The 18,868-nt window shown below is 42.5% G+C and overlaps 1 protein-coding gene across 2 annotated transcripts in view; it reads right to left on the bottom strand.

Annotated features, from left to right (window-relative positions):
- The window catches only part of SLC11A2 (solute carrier family 11 member 2), a 140,980-nt gene that overhangs the window by 54,577 nt on the left and 67,535 nt on the right, over positions 1-18,868 (bottom strand). For both annotated transcript variants that reach the window (XM_040340851.1, XM_040340852.1), the window contains exons 3-6: positions 14,464-14,544; positions 7,916-8,040; positions 5,436-5,561; positions 1,550-1,669 (exon numbers count right to left, since the gene is read on the bottom strand). In XM_040340851.1, the coding sequence (XP_040196785.1) occupies positions 1,550-1,669; positions 5,436-5,561; positions 7,916-8,040; positions 14,464-14,544 (452 nt within the window). The remainder of the gene's footprint in view (positions 1-1,549; positions 1,670-5,435; positions 5,562-7,915; positions 8,041-14,463; positions 14,545-18,868) is intronic.

The raw sequence follows: 18,868 nt of genomic DNA, 5'->3' as shown, positions 1-18,868 counted from the left end.
CTATAGGTACTGTAAATATCTCCTAAACGTGTGCTGTTTAGGAGATATTTACTGCATGCTGCGCCAATTACATCATCGGCGCATGTGCTCTGAAGGAACGAATGCCCGTGACCCGCGGCTCCCGCGCGTAAGTGCAGGAGTGACGTCACGCGGCTTCAGCCAGTCACACAGCCGCAGTCCGCTTTGACCTTTTACACGCCAAAACTAAAAAAGTACTTTCAAGAGCAATCTTCTCCCTATGACTGGTATTGCAGACGGAGTTTGGCAGTCACTCAATAAAAAACCCATAAAAAGAACATTGCAGAGTCTGCACTGGCTACCTTCGCTTGGCCTCGCCTTTTTGCTTAGTGAGCCCAGGACCACTTTAGGGGGAATCAGGGTGGAAAACAAGATGGGATTTACCAATCTTCTCCTAATGAATGAACTTGGAAGTGTTCAGCTCTGGATTCAGAATGGTCAAAGCCCACTTAATTATATTTGGTATTTATTAACGTAACATAGTCAGGGGTCTCCAAACTATGGCCCTCCAGTGTCATGCCTAGTCATGTCTGTGAATATCAGAGTTTTACAATGCCTCATGGGACATGCAATTCTGCAACACCTGGAGGGCCATAGTTTGGAGACCCCTGGTAGTTTGCCATGTGACAAAGAATAATCACATGACAGGTTTTGTTTACCAGTACTCAACCCTGCTGCATATATTGTGCTCATCCCGAATATAGCCTCTTCACACTCATTCAAGATTGTGTGAGGGTACACAAAGAGGGCAAAGGTGAAATCATGGGAGGGCCAGAGGTGACAGCAGGAGGATCGAGTGACACAAGGATGGAGATGTGGGCAGAGGTGAAATCAGGATGGGAGTGCATGCAGCTGTGATAACATGTTCTAAAGAGGTCTGAGGCTGGGTTCACATTTGTCCGACAAACGGTCCTACATTGGGAGCTCATGTAGCATGACGTGTGAAAATCAATGTTTCCCTATGAGAGCCGTCTTAACTGGTCCTACACAAGTCGGTCCGACTTTGAAAATGCTCCCTGTACTACTTTTGGTCCTACATTGATCCTACTTCAGCCCATTGAATATCATTGAAGTCGGACCAAAGTAGTATCCTGTTCATGAAAGTAGGATGGATGTAGGACCAATGTAGGATAAATGTAGGACCAATGTAGCAGAGCAAAGTAGGATGAAAGTAGTGTAGTAGTGTGAACCCAGCCTTAGACACAGTCAACACTCCAAAGTTGAGCAAATTTCTTGGCAATAATGGCATACTACATATTAAAAGAATGTTCTATTTTCTTAAAGACAACTTCTGTGTTTCAACTACTGCCATTACTAAAGCATGCATTTAGGATAAATAACATTGTTGGGACAATGCCAACATTTGGAAAGCTCTGATAAAAAGCATTATGTATTTAAAAAAAAAAAAAAAAAAACACACAACAACAAACAATTCAAAAGTCTTGATTCTCCATGATTCAAAGTATGCATTAATAAAAATAAAGACATTATGAGGGTAAACTAGATAATCTAATGTGCGATTAAAACATACCTTTGGATACTGGCGATTGCACACTTCCGCTAAATGCAGACCGGTCACTACCCCTAACCTGGCGGCCAGTCGCTGAAGAAGAAGGCCAATAATCGTAGCAGCCAGAAGGACCCAGAGCAGCTATGGAAATGTCATATGCGATTCATTGTTTAATTTTCAAAATGAAAAGAAGCACAAGTACATACATTTATAAATCCACTAGAAGTAATAAAAAGACATTTACTACATTCAGTTATGGAACCAACATATACCAAGTGCCATTCCTGCCATGGGGTCAGGTTTTGTCTCCAAAAGTGCTCTCCGAGGCTTGCATTCAAATAGAGCCCCACCCTGTCTTTTTTGTCATTCGCTTGGTAATATACTGTACTGCAGGGTTCAAAATTTCAAGTCCTGAGCCACTAGCCAAGCCTCAAGGGTTACTCGCCACCAGTTGTCCCACCCAGCCCGCCCCTGAACACGCTCTCATAAATTGACACTCAAATGTATTATGCAGAATTAAATTATTAAAATAAATATTAACAACGGTATCCGTGCCCACCAATGCAGGCTGTGTGTGTCCACCATGCTGCCTTGTGCCTAACAATGCAGCTTTGTGCCTAGTCCCCACCAATGCAGCCTTGTGCCCACCAATGCAGCCTTGTGCCTAGTGCCCACCAATGCAGCCTTGTGCCCACCAATGCAGACGTGTGCCCACCAATGCAGACGTGTGCCCACCAATGCAGACGTGTGCCCACCAATGCAGCCATGCAGCCTTGTGCCTGCCAATGCAGTCTTGTGACCACCATGCAGCCGTGTGTCCACCAATGCAGCCGTGTGCCCAATGCAGCCGTGTGCCCACCAATGCAGCCGTGTGCCCAGTGCCCACCAATGCAGTCTTGTGTCCACCTTGCAGCCTACCTGTGCAGCCAAGGAGAGGAACAGGAGAACCGCCCAGGTGTTCAGATCGCAGCGGGGGAACATAGTGATAACAGCTTTTATTTCAATAGCCGTGTTCCCGCCGCGCAACGTCATATACAGCCCCGCCCCCTGGCCGGGGAACTTTGATAGACAGGTCACCCGTCCAATCCCAGTGACGTGTGATCTGTCAATCAAAGTCCCGGGACCAGGGGGCGGGGCTGTATATGACAGCGAGCGGCGGGGAATACGGCTATTGAAATGAAAGCGGTTATCTCTGTTCCCCCTGCTGAGACAACAGGTTTCAAATCGTCACTGTCACATGACATTGAAAAAATTATCGGTAATCGGTATCGGAGAGTACTTGAAAAAAAGTATCGGTACTTGTACTCGGTCTTAAAAAAGTGGTATCGGGACAACCCTAGTAGTAACAATAAACCAAGTGTTTATTTTGCTCTGTAGGGCAAGGTCCTGCTGGATTTGATACAAATTGAACTGATTGTTTGGGTGTGTCCTCCCATTTCATTTTATATATTGGTGAATCAAAAGGAAACTGTACAGAGAAAGTACAATCAATCAATAATGTATGGCCAGCTTTATACAAGTACATGGAAGGGAGTAGTCGGGAGACACTTAGCGTTTATTGTTGCCAATTTCAATTTCAGGGCCCACTCACACCTAGTGTAGCAGGAGTGCACATTTGTGGGCAAGATTTTCCCATGACTCATAGGCTGTTTTGATGTGTTGCGGTTTTCTCATTTTTTACTGCACGTTTTGATGCACATTTTTGCACGTGGCAAAATGTGTTTGCTTCCGTGTTTGGGGTGCTGTTAAACGATTAAAGTTCATTTGTATGAACAGACTATCAGGCATTTCTCCCCCTGACAGGACCTGGAGCTGTGTGTTTACACACACACAGCTCCCGGTTCTCGCTCTGTAACGAGCGATCGCGGGTGCCCCGGCGGTGATCGGGCACGGGGGCGTGGGGTGACGTATAGCTATGTGATCTCGCGCAGCCGAGCCGACCTGCCGCCGTATAACTGCGGCGGCTGGTCGGCAAGCAGTTAATGCTATTTTAGAACACAGAAAACAAAACACTCCTGCGCATGAGTGGTTCGTCAAACAATCAATAGTCCATGGAAATACCAACAGCAATACCACTGGCCTTGCTGCCCTTCATGGATGGGGATATGTTAGTAGCAAACAAGAAAAAGGCGCACCAGCCTAGTGTATTACCGTTAAAGCAAATTTATTGGAATAAAATATACAAGACCTACTCACAACTGTGGTAGAAAGAATCGCAGTAAGAGGCTTATTCCACACAAGCTGCAGCATGTAGACCATCGAACCATACTCCAACCGGTCATGGAGGAAATGAAGAGGGTCACTGCCGGCTGACGCGTTCCAAAGCACAAAGCTTCTTCATCAGAGCCCAGCAGTGTGCTACCCTCTGAAAACCCCCTTTATACACACACACACATATACGCCCACATGACAAAGCAAGCCGTGGAGAACCTCCCAGGGATTATCTAGACTCCTCCCACCCAGGTGGGCGGTCTTGCATGCCCGACAAGAGGCGTAGTAATAGACGGCTAGAAGGGTGGACATAACATGTAAAAATTACAATGGAAATAGTAGATTTATATTTATATATATATATATATATATATATATATATATATATATATATATATATATATATATAAATATAAAACAAAATCAATAGTGGTGATGATGATAGCCAATAATAGTAATCATGATAATAATATTAATTCCTTTTTGCATGCTAAAAGCAACCATCATCCTAGATGGATTAGGAACATCCCCTATGGACAGTTTTGTTGTTTAAAACGCACATGCACTACGAAGGAGGACTATTTGGCACAGAGTGAGCTCCTTATCAAAAAATTCCAAGAGAAAGACTACGACACTACACTCATAGAGACGGCCTGCAACGAATATGCTGATCTTTACGACAATCCATTAGACAGCACTCTATTGCCTTCTTCTACTACCAACTCTTTCTCAAACCTGTTTCTCTACTCAATACACCAACAAGGCCTTCGAGATACAAAGTATTCTGAAGAAAAATTGGGGTATCTTGAAACCAGATCACGTTTTGAATGGGTTTTATACCTGATAAACCCAATGTCGTATTTAGAAGGCCCCGTGATCTAAGAAGTATGGTTGCTCCAAGCAGGGTCAAACAGCCCACCAATAAAACCATCAATGCTTGGACTACTCTATTCGACCAGAAGGGGAGCTACAAATGCAGTGTCAAGAATTGTGGCACTTGCATATTCATGTGGCATAGAAAGAAGTCAGTAGTTGGTAGCAATGGCAAGGTCCACCAGTGTAAGCAATTCATTAATTGTGGGACGGATTTTGTCGTTTATGGCATTATTTGCCCATGTGGCTGTCTCTATAATAAATTTGCTTTAACGGTAATACACTAGGCTGGTGCGCATTTTTCTTTCTATTTCTTGTACATTAATGATATATTGCAGGGATATGCAATTAGCGGACCTCCAGCTGTTGCAGAACTACAAGTCCCATGAGGCATAGCAAGACTCTGACAGCCACAAGAACACCCAATGACAGAGGCATGATAGGAGTTGTAGTTTTGCAACAGCTGGAGGTCCGCTAATTGCATATCCCTGGTATATTGGTACCTCAGGGGTCTGGAATTTAGAAAAGAAAAAAAAAAAATTATGAACTTGGCCTTTAAGCACTACTGTCAGTAGTAAATGATTTGTCTCATCCCTGTAACATGATACATCTGAAAGAGAGCTTGTGTTTTTGAAAAACAACAAACTTACTGACTGGTATCACCATATGAAAATAGAAGAAGGAAGGGCCAAAAAATTAAAGCCATTACAAATAAGAATCGATCAGCTGCAATATAATAAAATGTTTGCTTTTAGTTTTAAAACTGCCTTAAACCAATCATAATCCTAGTAAATTGCTCCATTAACCGGCATCATTCACTTACCTTAAAACCAGCAACAGAGCCAGACTGCAAGTCCGATTCAATGTTTCCTGGATCTAGATAGGCAATGCTCATCAAGAAGCCAGGTCCAGTAAAGGCCCAAAGCTTACGGAAACTGAACAAGGAGTTCTGCAAAGAAAAGAGTTACATACCTAAAGATAGTTTCCATATTTCTTAAGGAGTTGAGGGAAAAAAAAAAAAATCCTCTCTGGGTGATCAATGTACATTGCAAGGATTTTAATAAACTTTGATGCAGATTTCTACCTGTTTCTGCGCTAAAGGAAACGCTGTTTGTGCTTTGGATACCGATTCTGGATAGGAGTGACTTTTTCATTAATAATCAGTTGATGCACTGGCAGGGCTTTAATGAGGATGTCTAAAATCTGACTTGTATATTAGTGCAGACTTCTGGGAAAATCAGTAAGGAAATCACATAAGCAGGAAATTAGATTTCTGGTGAAATACCACTGCAGGGCAATCTACCGCTGTTATGGTGGTTGATACAGCAGTTGTACCTGCCATAAGCACTCATCCAGAGTGCCAACTATGCCTGCTCTTTCCACACCTCCACCTCATAGAAGTTATACTATAGCAGGGATATGCAATTAGCGGACCTCCAGCTGTTGCCAAACTACAAGTCCCATGAGGCATAGCGAGACTGACAGCATCAAGCATGAAACCCAGAGGCAGAGGCATGATGGGACTTGTAGTTTGGCAACAGCTGGAGGTCCGCTAATTGCATATCCCTGTACTATAGGTTACAATAATGAAAATAAATAATTCTTCTGCCCGTCCTCCACTTATACAGTGCTTTTCATAGCTAAAGTATGTTTTTATAAATGGAGGATGGGGTGGAAAAAATGGGCATAGTCTGCAATCTTAACGAGTAGAGGATGTAAGAGAGCAGCCATCAGCAAGGACACTTCTCATTTAAAGTACTGTTCCTTGTTCCGATTAAAAAAAATAAAAAAAATAAAAATAAACTTAGGCTTTAAACAGAACAAAGAAAGAAAACTGCAGCAACAATCAGCTGACCATATTTGATGGCATGACATTTTTATAACGTGACTGGCATCAGGGTACCTTTCAATGCCAATCTCAGTGCAGAAATCAAAGCGATATTAAAAAGATTTATTTGTTTAAAAATAACAAACATGTTATATTGACCTGCTTCTGTGCAAAACCACTGCACAGAGCAGCCCAGGTCCTCCTCTCGGCACCCTTGCCGGCGATCCTGGCCCCTCCATCCTGCCCCCCAAGTAAGCAGCTTGCTATGGGGGCACCAGAGCTGAGCCGCTTGCTCTGTGTTACCATTCAAACATGGACCCGTGGTTCCGTCCCTCCTCATTGGCTCACTGACTTTGATTGACAGCAGCAGGAGCCAATAGCGCTGGATCTAGAGGGGGCTCAGGTAAATATTAGTGGGCTGAAGGGGGCTGCTGCCACTTACAACCACTTAAAACCCAGACCAATATGCAGGTTAAGGACCTGGCCCCTTTTTGCGATTCTGCCCTGCGTCGCTTTAACTGACAATTGCGCGGTCATGCGACGTGGCTCCCAAACAAAATTGGCATCCTTTTTTCCCCATAAATAGAGCTTTCATTTGGTGGTATTTGATCACCTCTGCGGTTTTTATTTTTTGCGCTATAAAACAAAAATAGAGCGACAATTTTAAAAGGAATGCAATATTTTTTAATTTTTGCTATAATAAAATATCCCCAAAAAATAAAAAAAAATAAAAAAAAAGTTCCCTCAGTATAGGCCGATACGTAATCTTCTACATATTTTTGGTAAAAAAAAAAAAAAAAATTGCAATAAGCGTTTGATTGGTTTGCGCAAATGTTCTAGCGTTTGCAAAATAGGGAATAGTTTTACGGCATTTTTATTAATATTTTTTGTTTTTACTAGTAATGGTGGCGATCAGCGATTTTTTCTGTGACTGCGACATTATGGCGGACATATCGGACACTTTTGACACATTTTTGCGACCATTGTCATTTTCACAGCGAAAAGTGCTATAAAAATTCACAGATTACTGTGAAAATGACAGTGAAGGGGCTAACCACTAGGGGGCGCCAATTGGTTAAGTGTGCCCTAAGTGAGTGATTCTTACTGTTGGGTTGGCGTGGCTGGACGTGTGACGTCACTGATCGTCATTCCCTATAACAGGGAACAGACGATCAGTGACACTGCCACAGAGAAGAACGGGGAAGGTGTGTTTACACTCGCCTCTCCCCGTTCTTCAGCTCCTGTGACCCGACCGCGGGACACCGGCGGCAATCGGGTCCCGTAGGCACGGAGCTTCGGAGGGGGAGCAGCACACAGAAGGTTTTTGAACTTAATGCAAAGAATTGAAGGTTAAAAAAAAAAAAAAAACCTTCAGCCTTTAGAACCACTTTGAGGATTGAAGACCATCTCCTGGCTCGGAAATAGTCAGAAAACACAATGACAAGATTACCAGCTGTCAGTTACAGTTTACTTACACTTTCATCCTCTGGAATGGGAACTTTTTCATCAAAATAGCTGGTAAATGGTTCTCCTTCCACCACTGGCTCAAGGGTGTCATCACTGAGATCTGGCTTGGACCCATGATCTCCTGATCCACTCTCTGTAAAACAGAATGGCAGAACATGATCTGATTAAATCAAAATGTCACTCCATATGGCTCAACTAAATGATGGGCAACAGTCCAAAGGTGTTATTGCTGGCATAAAGCATACAACAGAACATCAAAATGTGATCGAGTTCTCCCTTTACTATTATGACAGAGACAAAACAGAGCCATGCTTACTGTTTATGAGGCATTCAAATGATAAGCACTGAATTGTGGATAGACATGTCAGGTGAAATGGTGATATTCTGAGCAACTAACATTATCATTAGAAAAGCATTGCAACGGAGCTATGGGAATTGTTAGCAAATAGAGCTCACACACACACACACATAGGTTGAGCTTAATGGACCTGTGCCCCTTTTCAACTTTATCCAGCAAGAAAAGCATCCCACAAGCCACACAACGCTGCAAGTCCAATCATGGCATCCCCATGATAAGGCTGCGGGTGGGGGCGGAGCAAAACACGCTGGGGGGCATGGCCTGGTTAGAGCCCTGGCTGAGACTGCCACATACTCCTTTAGAGTGGACTTGCAGCGATGCACAGCTTATTGGATATTTTTCTTTCTATATAGCGACATCTGAGACAAGCTCCGTTCCCGGCCAGCATTCCCAGCAGTTGGCATCGGATAAGATCCTTCCAGAGCTTCAGCAGCATCAATTACTTTTCATTTGGCTTAGGACAATACCAATGCCCCACTGCCATGGTTTGCAAGCAGCTATACTCTGATCTATAGCAACTAAAACGAACAACAAATGACATGTTTATTTGGTACACACACACACACACACACACTTTTTTTGTATGTACTGGCTGGCAGGGCTGTGGACAGAGTACAGTAACATATAAAAAAAAAAAAGTCTACACACCCCTGTTAAAATGTCAGGTTAATGTGATGTAAAAAAAATTGGCAAAGATGAATCATTACAAAAAAACAAGATAATACAGTGCTACTAACTTGACCAATGAAGGAAAAAGTAGTTTTAAACAAGTGAAATGTTAACCAATACCAGAGCTAAATCTGATATGTGAAATGTGAAAATTAATGAAAAGTTCATGATATGAGAACCATCCAGATGAATGAATGAGTTCAATTCAATTATCGATTCAATATAATATAAAGTTCATAAGTGAGATGAGTGGAATGAATCCTACTAAATATCCATAGGTGTCTACATTAAAAGGTCCTCCACCGGAGAAAAAGGAAAAAGAACCCCCGATGTGTAGGAAATGAAATCTTCTTACCAGAGAAAAAGACCGTGCTTTCAGCGGTCTTATAGGATTTAGGGATGTTTTTAGTCTTCCCTGAAAAGACTATTCCAGATACTGCTACAACACCAGCACAAGAAATCCAGAGGACAGGGTCAGTTAAAAGGTGATATAACCGCATGTGGGATATAGCGTGGAAAGGATGGCGTTTCCTCAGATCCACCTCCGTCTGCTTCGTGCCTCCGTTCGTCACGTGTCTCCGTATGGCGTGATGACGTCACTTCGGCTAGGCCACTCCAGATAAATCATTTCAGAACTTTTTCCACCTTTAATGTGACCTATAAACTGTACGACTCAGTTAAACAACAAACTGAAATCTTTTAGGTGGAGGGAAGTAAAAATAAAAAAACTTAAACAATATAGTTGCACAAGTGTGCACACCCTTAAAGTAATACTTTGTTGAAGCACCTTTTGATTTTATTACAGCACTTGGTCTTTTTGGGTATGAGTTTATCAGCATGGCACATCTTGACTTGGCAATATTTGCCCACTCTTCTTTGCAAAAACACTCCAAATCTGTCAGATTGCGAGGGCATTCTCCTGTGCACATCCCTCTTCAGATCACCCAACAGATTTTCAATCAGACTCAGGTATGGGCCATTCCAAAACTTTAATCTTCTTCTGGTGAAGCCAAACCTTTGTTGATTTGGATATATGCTTTGGGTTGTTTCCATGCTGAAAGATGAAGTTCCTCTTCCTGTTCAACTTTCTAGCAGAAGCCTGAAGGTTTTGTGCCAATATTGACTGGTATTTGGAACTGTTCATAATTCCCTCTACCTTGACTAAGGCTCCTGTTCCAGATGAAGAAAAACAGCCCCAAAGCATGATGATGCCACCACCATGCTTCACGGTGGGTATGATGTTCTTTTGGTGATGTGCAGTGTTGTTTTTGTGCCAAACATATCTTTTGGAATTATAGCCAAAAAGTTCAACCTTGGTTTCATCAGACCATAACACATTTTCCCACATGCTTTTGGGAGACTTCAGATGTGTTTTTGCAGAAGTTTAGCTGGGCTTGGATGTTTTTCTTCGTAAGAAAAGGCTTCCGTCTTGTCACTCTACCCCATAGCCCAGACATATGAAGAATACAGGAGATTGTTGTCACATGTACCATGCAGCCAGTACTTTCCAGATATTCCTGCAGCTCCTTTAATGTTGCTGTAGGCCTCTTGGCAGCTTTCCTGACCAGTTTTCTTCTAGTCTTCATCAATTTTGGAGTGCTGTCCAGTTCTTGGTAGTGTCACTGTTGTGCCATGTTTTCTCCACTTGATGAGGACTGTCCTCACCGTGTTCCATGATATATCTAATGCCTTGGAAACTCTTTTGTACCCTTCATCTGACCAATACCTTTTAACAATAAGATCTTTGGAAGCTCTCTTTAAAAATGATGGCAGGTGTGTACCAACTCCTATTTAACACGAGTTTGAATGTGATTGCCTAAATACTGAACATCCCCAGTTATAAAAGAGGGTGTGCACACTTATGCAATCGCATTATTTTTGTTTTTTTTATTTTTACTCCCCCCCAAAAGATTTCAGTTTGTTTTTCAATTGAGTTGTACAGTTTATAGGTCACATTAAAAGGTGGAAAAAGTTCTGAAATTATTTATCTGTCTCATTTTTTTACATGACAAAAACCTGACATTTTAACAGGGGTGTGTAAACTTTTTATATCCACTGTATAGGTGTTTCTCACCTACACTTGGTAATGGGCTCCAGGATTTGTATCTGTTATGTTCGGGTGTAAGTCCTGGAACCTGGAGCTTTTGTAGGATGAAGCCTCCATTCCTAGGCCTGTGCAAATGATACTATGAACAGCACATAGTACCGTTAACATTATCAAAACATGAAGCGCTAGGGTTGCTTTGCTTCAAAATTTAAGCCTTGTGTCTAGTTTGAAAGGAGTCGAAGCACTTCAACTCCTTCCAATCAAGTCAATGGCAACCGCGTTGTGGCGCAATAGAACAATACAGTTAATAGGTGTATGTGGTGCGGGTTTACCTTGCCAAAAACGTACGTCAACTGCACCGCAAACATGCATAGGGCGTTGGGGGGAGCTTTTTTATAGCTCATTAAATGCTTATCAACCACGCATTAAAAAGGTGGTAAACCTCTGGAAACCCCCCCCCCCCCCCCCCAAAAAAAAAAAACCTGCAAGACAGAGGCATAATGAGCTAGCTTTAACGCTATAGACATGTTTGATAAGGGACAGAATTTTGAGAAAGAGTAAACAAGCCCTAAAAGCCCTTTCACATTGGCTGTCAGCTGCATCAGTGGTAAAGCGGCGCCTTACCAACGTTTTAGTAACGCTTTTCAGCCGCTAATGGGGTGCCTTTGACCCACGCTAGCGGCCGAAGAAAAGGTTAAAACCGTCCGAAAAGTGCTGCTGCCGATGCGCTTTGGCAGCGCTATGCATTCATTTCAATATATACCGCTCCTCACCACCCCAAAGATTCTGCTTGCAGTACTTTTTCTAACATCCTGCAAGCGCACCGCCACAGTGTGAAAGCACTCGGGCTCTCACACTGGGGTTGCAGGGGAGGCATTTTCAGGCACTATTTTTAGCCCGAAAACACCTGAAAAACGCCCCAGTGTGAAAGGGGACCAAGTAAGAAAAGTCGAATAAAGGATCAATAGTATATACGTATGGCAAGCAATAACAGAGGTTTATTGAGCTACCAAATAAACAAGGTCTGGGATATTTATTTTCTAAACATTCATTTAAAAGAACTACAAAGCTGCTATTGCTGATCTCTACCCCTGAAAATGCCTTCTGCCATGCAGCTTCATTGTACTTATTAGTTATTAACCCCAACCAAGTGCATAAATCGGAGACAGACAGTATTTTCAGATGGTCAGTAGGGATGGGATCCTACATCACATGATTTTGATGTGCAAGCAACTGCAAGCATCATTTTTACAGATTGCAATAACCATTACATGGATTTACTCTAAAAATGCTAAATGTTCACTCCAGTTTGGGGAAGGTTTTGTTCCGATTCAATGTTATTTAGGACCACTAGAGGGAGGAATTCACAACAGAAGCTGCAAGCTTCTACAAGACCTGGCTTACGTGTTGTACATATGTAGCCAGATTCAGAGAGACTTAGGTTGGCGTATCAGCCCAAGTCTGAATGTGCGCCCGCGCTAATTTAAGCGTATTCTGGTAACCAGATACGCTTAAATTAGGCTCAGATACGAGCGGCTTAAGTGTCTTATGCCGCGTACAGACGGTCATTTTTTGTGATAAAAAAAATTAAGTTTTAAGTGATGAAAAAAACACGACATTTTTGAAACTTCATTTTCAAAAACGATGTAGCATACACACCATCGTTTTTCAAAATGCTCTAGCAAAGCGATGTTACGTTCAGCACGTATGACGGCACTCTTTTCCATTGAAGCTCGCTTCATAACTTGCTTCTGAGCATGTGCGGGTTTAAAAACGTAGTTTTCAACGTTGTTTTGCCCACACACTATCATTTTAATTGACGCAAAAAACGACATTTTGAAAAATGACACAAAAAAATTCGAGCATGTTCAAATTTTTTTTTGGTCGTTTTTCTGAAGAAATAAAACTACGTTTTCCCCACACACTATCATTTTAAATGACGTTTTCAAAAACGTCATTTTTTTTCATCACAAAAAATGACCGCCTGTATGCGGCATTACACCCTCGTATCCTAAAGTGTCATTTTTAGGCTGACCACTAGGTGGCGCTTCCATTGCGTTCGGCGTAGAATATGTAAATCAGTAGATAAGCCTATTCACGAACGTACGCCCGGCCGACGCAGTACAGATACGCCGTTTACGTAATGCATTAGCGGCCTAAAGTTATTCCATCAAATAGATGGAATAGTAATGTTAAGTATGGCCGCCGTTCCTGCATCGAAATTTTTACGTTGTTTGTGTAAGTCGTCCGTGAATAGGGATTTACGTCGTTTACGTCCACGTCGAAATCAATAGGCCCGTGCGGCGGACTTAGCCGCAATGCACACTGGGAAATGTAGGCGCACGGCGCATGTGCAGTGCCAAAAAACCGTCAATCACGTCGGGTCAAGCCTAATTAACATAAAACACGCCCCCTCAGCCTAATTTGAATTAGGCGCCCTTACGCCCGCCCGCTTTAGGCTACGCCGCCGTAACTTAGCAGGCAAGTACATTGTGAATCATGCACTTGCCTCGCTAACTTACGGCGGCATAGCCTAAATGCCATAAGCTACGCCACCGCAAGTATGCGCTCGCCATCCTGAATCTAGCTATAGGTATCAGTCCTCAGTCTATCTGCGCATTGAAACCTGTACAGAGAGAAGTACAGTAGTGGTCACTGCTGCTCTCCTCCTGATCCATTTTTGTCACCGTTTAGCTCAAGGCCTACAAGCTGGCTTCGTCCCTGGTCACTGACGGAAAAGTACTGAAGCCAAAGGATCAGCATGACAGTCTACCAGCTAGCATTTTCAGAGGGGAGTTCAGCAGCCTGCATTCTTTCTCAGTATAGATTTCCCAAAGCTCATCTATCCAATACATACAGACTTATTATTGCAGTGTAATGTATAAGAGGGATGTGACTAGAAATGACAGACAGAGTTTTCAGTAGTATAGTATAAAGTCCTAGGAGTCCTTGTTTTTGCTGATCAGAAACCAAATATTGGGGTATATTATTTCCAAAGATTTTAATGCAGTGTAACATGCATCATGCTGTCATTTTGGTTCAAACAAAAGCTAGCATTATTCTATAAGAAGGAGCAGACAACGGGTTTCGGTTGGTTCTTCAGGCACTATGCAGTGCAGGCGGCACCCCTCCCACCTAAGCACGCCATCCTGCTCCCCACTGATAACAATACTCACCAGTATAAGACATCTCCCAGACCTGAACCAACTCAGCCATATCACATTCATCCAGAAAACTTTCTCAGGCTCCTCACCAGATACTAAAGCCTGTGTGATATAGATCAGCACTCTGTACGGTTTCTGAGAAATAGTGTGCAGTACACTCTCCAGGGTAGAAGGATGAGGTTTATATGGATTAAGGTATTTACTTAAATTTAATACATAATCACAACACAATGAAAACTACGTAAAACCAATAGACTGTATGGTATCTACACTACTATATTACCCGGTATTGAATAATTTGGAGGAGCAAGAGCTTACCATCCAATTGTCGATAATTCTGGTCTGACATGGTGTCGGGTTTAACAGTCAATTTGCTTTCTTTTGGACTGGCCACATTAACTGAAAAAAAAAAGAATGAATATCATGTGAAGCAAAAGGAACATTTTCCATTGTTAATGTTTGTACATGTAAAGCAAGGTCCTGTGGAAACATACAGCATGCATCATACATCAACAGGAGCCTGTGCTGACAGACAGGTCATCATTGCTAGATACCTGTCTGTCTCCACTTCAATTCTTTTTGCGCTACCAGCTTTCAACAAGCATGGAGTGCAGTCAAAAATCCTGATCTTCATCCTCTTCAAGTATTGAAGTTGCTAGATCAGTATGACAGTCATGTAATCAACATTTTCAGGTGAGGGCAGCAAAGTTAGCTGCATATATTTTAGCACAAGTCAAGTGAATAGGACAAGTATTTTCTTATATTTATAAAAGGTTCAGCAGTGTTGGTGGAGGTGGAATGTCTCGATGCTTCAACTGAAAAATACATTGAGGAGGATTTACTAAAGACAAATAGACTGTGCACTCTGCAAGTGCAATTGCTCCAGAGCTTAGTAAATGAGGTGAAGCTTCACTCTGCAAAAAAAAAAAAAAACCCCTTCCTCATGATTGGATAATGGAAGTCATCTTAGCTTCCCCTAATTTACTAAGCTTTGGAGCAACTGCACTTGCAGAATGTACAGTCTATTTACATAGTAGGCGAGGTTAAAAAAAAAAAAAAAAAAAAAACAGACAGTCCAAGTCCAACCCATATGTGTGATTTTTTATATGTCAGCGTTACATTGTATATCCCTGTATATTGTGGTCGTTAAGGTGCTTATCTAATAGTTTTTTTTATTATTGATGCTCCCATCTGAGACCACTGCCTGTGGAAGGGAATTCCACATCCTTACCACTCTTACAGTAAAGAGCCGCTGCACAGTTTAAGGTTAAAGCGGGAGTTCACCCTAAAAAAATGTTTTAACCTTAGATTGATGCTCATTTTGTCTAGGGGAATCAGCTAGTTTTTTTAAAATCGAAGCAGTACTTATCGTTTTAGAGAGCGATCTTCTCCGCCGCTTCCGGGTATGGGCTGCGGGACTGGGCGTTCCTTCTTGATTGACAGTCTTCCGACAGGCTTCCGACGGTCGCATCCATCGCGTCATGAGTAGCCGAAAGAAGCCAAACGTCGGTGCGGCTCTATACTGCGCCAGCCCATACCCGGAAGCGGCGGAGAAGATCGCTCTCTAAAACGGTAAGTACTGCTTCGATTTAAAAAAAAAATACCCGATTCCCCTAGACAAAATGAGCCTCAATCTAATGTTAAAAAATAACATTTCTGGGTGAACCTCCACTTTAAACGGATTTTCTTAAAAAAAAAAAAAAAATGTACCTTTAATAAACTCACCCACCCCAATGACTATTAGTGTAGCCTGGGTTGAGCTGTGTTGAACTCCTGTATACTCCCGAGTCCTAACCTTAGAGGAGTTTAAGGCTGGATTCACACAGTTTTATTATGATAAATGCACGGCAACAGAACCTTTCTTTGGTGCGCTAAAAACCCAATTCAAATAAATGGGTAGCCTTAATGCAAATATGCCTTAAAACAGAGCTCCACCCAAAAGGGGGAAATTCCCCTTTAAGGCCTCCTGTCCCTCTTTTCAAATGGCAAATTTTTGTTTGTTTGTTTTCTTCTTTTTTTTAGGGGAGTACCTGGTTTTGACAGGTACCTGCTCCCACTTGGACTGCCTAGGCGATCTTCCCCCTCCCTGCAATCATCTGGGACACAACACAGGCCCCAGAAGACCGCAGGACCAGTCGCAAAGCGCAGTTTGTGCATGCACAGTGGGGTACTCGGCTGTGAAGCCGCAAGCGGTCACAGCCGGGTGCCCACAGTTGAGATGCCGGAGTCAAGGAGAAAAGACAGAGGGAAGGGTGATGGAAGTGGTGAGCATACCACTGGATCCGGGGACGGGTGAGTGTGTGTTTAAAAGTCAGCAGCTAAAGTTTTTGTAGCAGCTGACTTTTAAACAACACACAAATGAGTGGAGCCCCTCTTTAAATATAGCACAAAGAAGGAAATGGGCCTATAGTTTACCTGTAGATTTAGGTCATCTCTATTTGAACCTTTTGCCGATTAAAAGATAAACATTTCTTTAGTTGTTTGCCTGGAGTTCAGCTTCAATCTTCTATATATATAAAACTCAGTGTGTGTATGTGTGTATGTATGTTCCAGCATCACGTCCAAACGGCTAAAGATATTAACATGAAACTTGGCACACATGTTACTTATATGTCAGCAACAAACATAGGATAGGTGGTTTAACCCTTACCCACCCCCATTTGCCATGGTCGGGGTTTTCCTTTAAAGTCCCATTCAACTCTATGGGAAATACATGTTACTTCATAACTTCCAAACGGCTGTAGATATTTCGATAACACTTGGTCACATGTTACTTATATGTCCACTTAAACTATAGGATAGTTAATTTATCCCTTAACTACCCCCATTTGTGAGGGTCGGGGTTTTTGTTTAAAGTCCCATGCAAATCAATGGGAAATGTATGTTCCCACATAACTTCTGTACGCCTGGAGATATTTCAATAATACCTGGTACACATATTACTTATATGCCAAATAAAAATATGACAGTTAAATTAACCCTTACCTACACCCTTATATAAAAGATGGGTATATTTATATTACTATGATTTTCCTCCCCAAAAGGTTAAGGGCTCTTTCACACGGAGCGGACCGTTTCCGGGTCCGCTCCGTGTGTCTCCGTCGGCTCAGCGGGGATCCCCGCTCAGCTGTCGGCGGATAGGGCGGTCCCCGCACACAGTGCAGGGACCGCCCTGTCTCTGCTCCGCTGTCCCCTTAACGGACTTGTAATGAACGGACAGACGGAGCGGACGTCTGAAAGGGGCCTTAGATAGGAAGACCGGGCAACGCCGGGTATTCAGCTAGTCAATAATAAAGTCATCATCTGTCTTATAGGGCTCATGTGTACATGCGTTCCATTCATTATATGTAATTCTGAATGCAACTAGAATATCACCCTAGGGTGGGGAGGATGCCACAATCCTCCAACTCCTCTTATTCTTGTAATTGCAAAATGTTCATTTACTAATATTTCTTCATTTTTAAAGCTTTCTTATTACAGAATAAAATACTTTCTCAATGTGAGCTAGCAGCATATATGTGCAAAGAAAACAGATAACAGCTCTTTACGATTTCAATTAGAAAAAGTCCATTTGCACGCAGAAATCTTTCCAATGACTGTTACTTTTTATAAGAGGCTGCAATATAGAGCTTAGTGTTACACATCCATATAAAAAGCTTTTATTAAAGCGGGAGTTCACCCGAATGTTTTTTTTTTAACATTAGATTGAGGCCAATTATGCCAAGCAGAAGCGGGTGTTTTTTTTTTTAAATCAATGCAGTACTTACCGTTTTAGAGATCGATGTTCTCCACCGCTTCCGGGTATGATCTTCGGGACTGGGCGTTCCTATTTGATTGACAGCCTTCCGACGGTCGCATACAGCGCGTCACGAGTTGCCGAACGTCAGTGCGGCTCTATACGGCGCCTGCGCACCGACGTTCGGCTACTTTCGGGAACTCGTGACGCGCTGTATGCGACCGTCGGAAGGCTGTCAATCAAATAGGAAAGCCCAGTCCCGCAGCCCATACCCGGAAGCGGCGGAGAACATCGATCTCTAAAACTGTAAGTACTGCATTGATTTAAAAAAAAAACACCTGATTCTGCTTAGCATAATTAGCCTCAATCTAATGTTAAAAAAAGATTTTTTGGGTGAACCTCCACTTTAAATAGTAGGTCAACAGTCTATCACAGAGGAAAGACAGAGGGGGTAGTTAATAAACATATAGAAATAGAATAGAAATGAGAAAGGATTGTGTTATTTTCCCCCAGTGGCCATTACTTGCTTGGGCATTACCAAGATAACTGAAATACATATTTTTGCCCATTGTCACTCAACCTGGAAGACTGAGAACATACAGTGAGTGCAGGGGGTCACCACAGAGCCTTGAATTCACTGTATAATGGTGCTAGGTGTGATCCATCATTAAGGATTACTCCAGCCCTGATAAAAAGGACCCAGCACATCAAATGAGCAGCCTGAAGACCTTGCCGAGGGGAGCTAAAGAATGTAAAAAAATGTAGCCTGAGGAACCTTCAGGCAGGAGAGCGGAGGGCAAAGATCGGAAGTTGCGCTTTACAAATGTTATTCTTGCATGCAGATGTTGTATACGACTAATCAGAAACACTAGTCTCTATTAGCTAGATTCAGGTAGAGTTAGGTCGGCGTATCAGTAGATACGCCGACCTAACTCGGAATCTACGCCCCCCTAAGTTTAAGTGTATTCTCAAACAGAGATACACTTA

The sequence above is a fragment of the Rana temporaria genome, chromosome 2 (assembly GCF_905171775.1).
Source record: "Rana temporaria chromosome 2, aRanTem1.1, whole genome shotgun sequence".
Classification (NCBI taxonomy): Eukaryota; Metazoa; Chordata; class Amphibia; order Anura; family Ranidae; genus Rana; species Rana temporaria.
The sequence above is the reverse complement of the archived record's forward strand: the minus strand, read 5'-3'. Positions and strand labels throughout refer to the sequence as shown.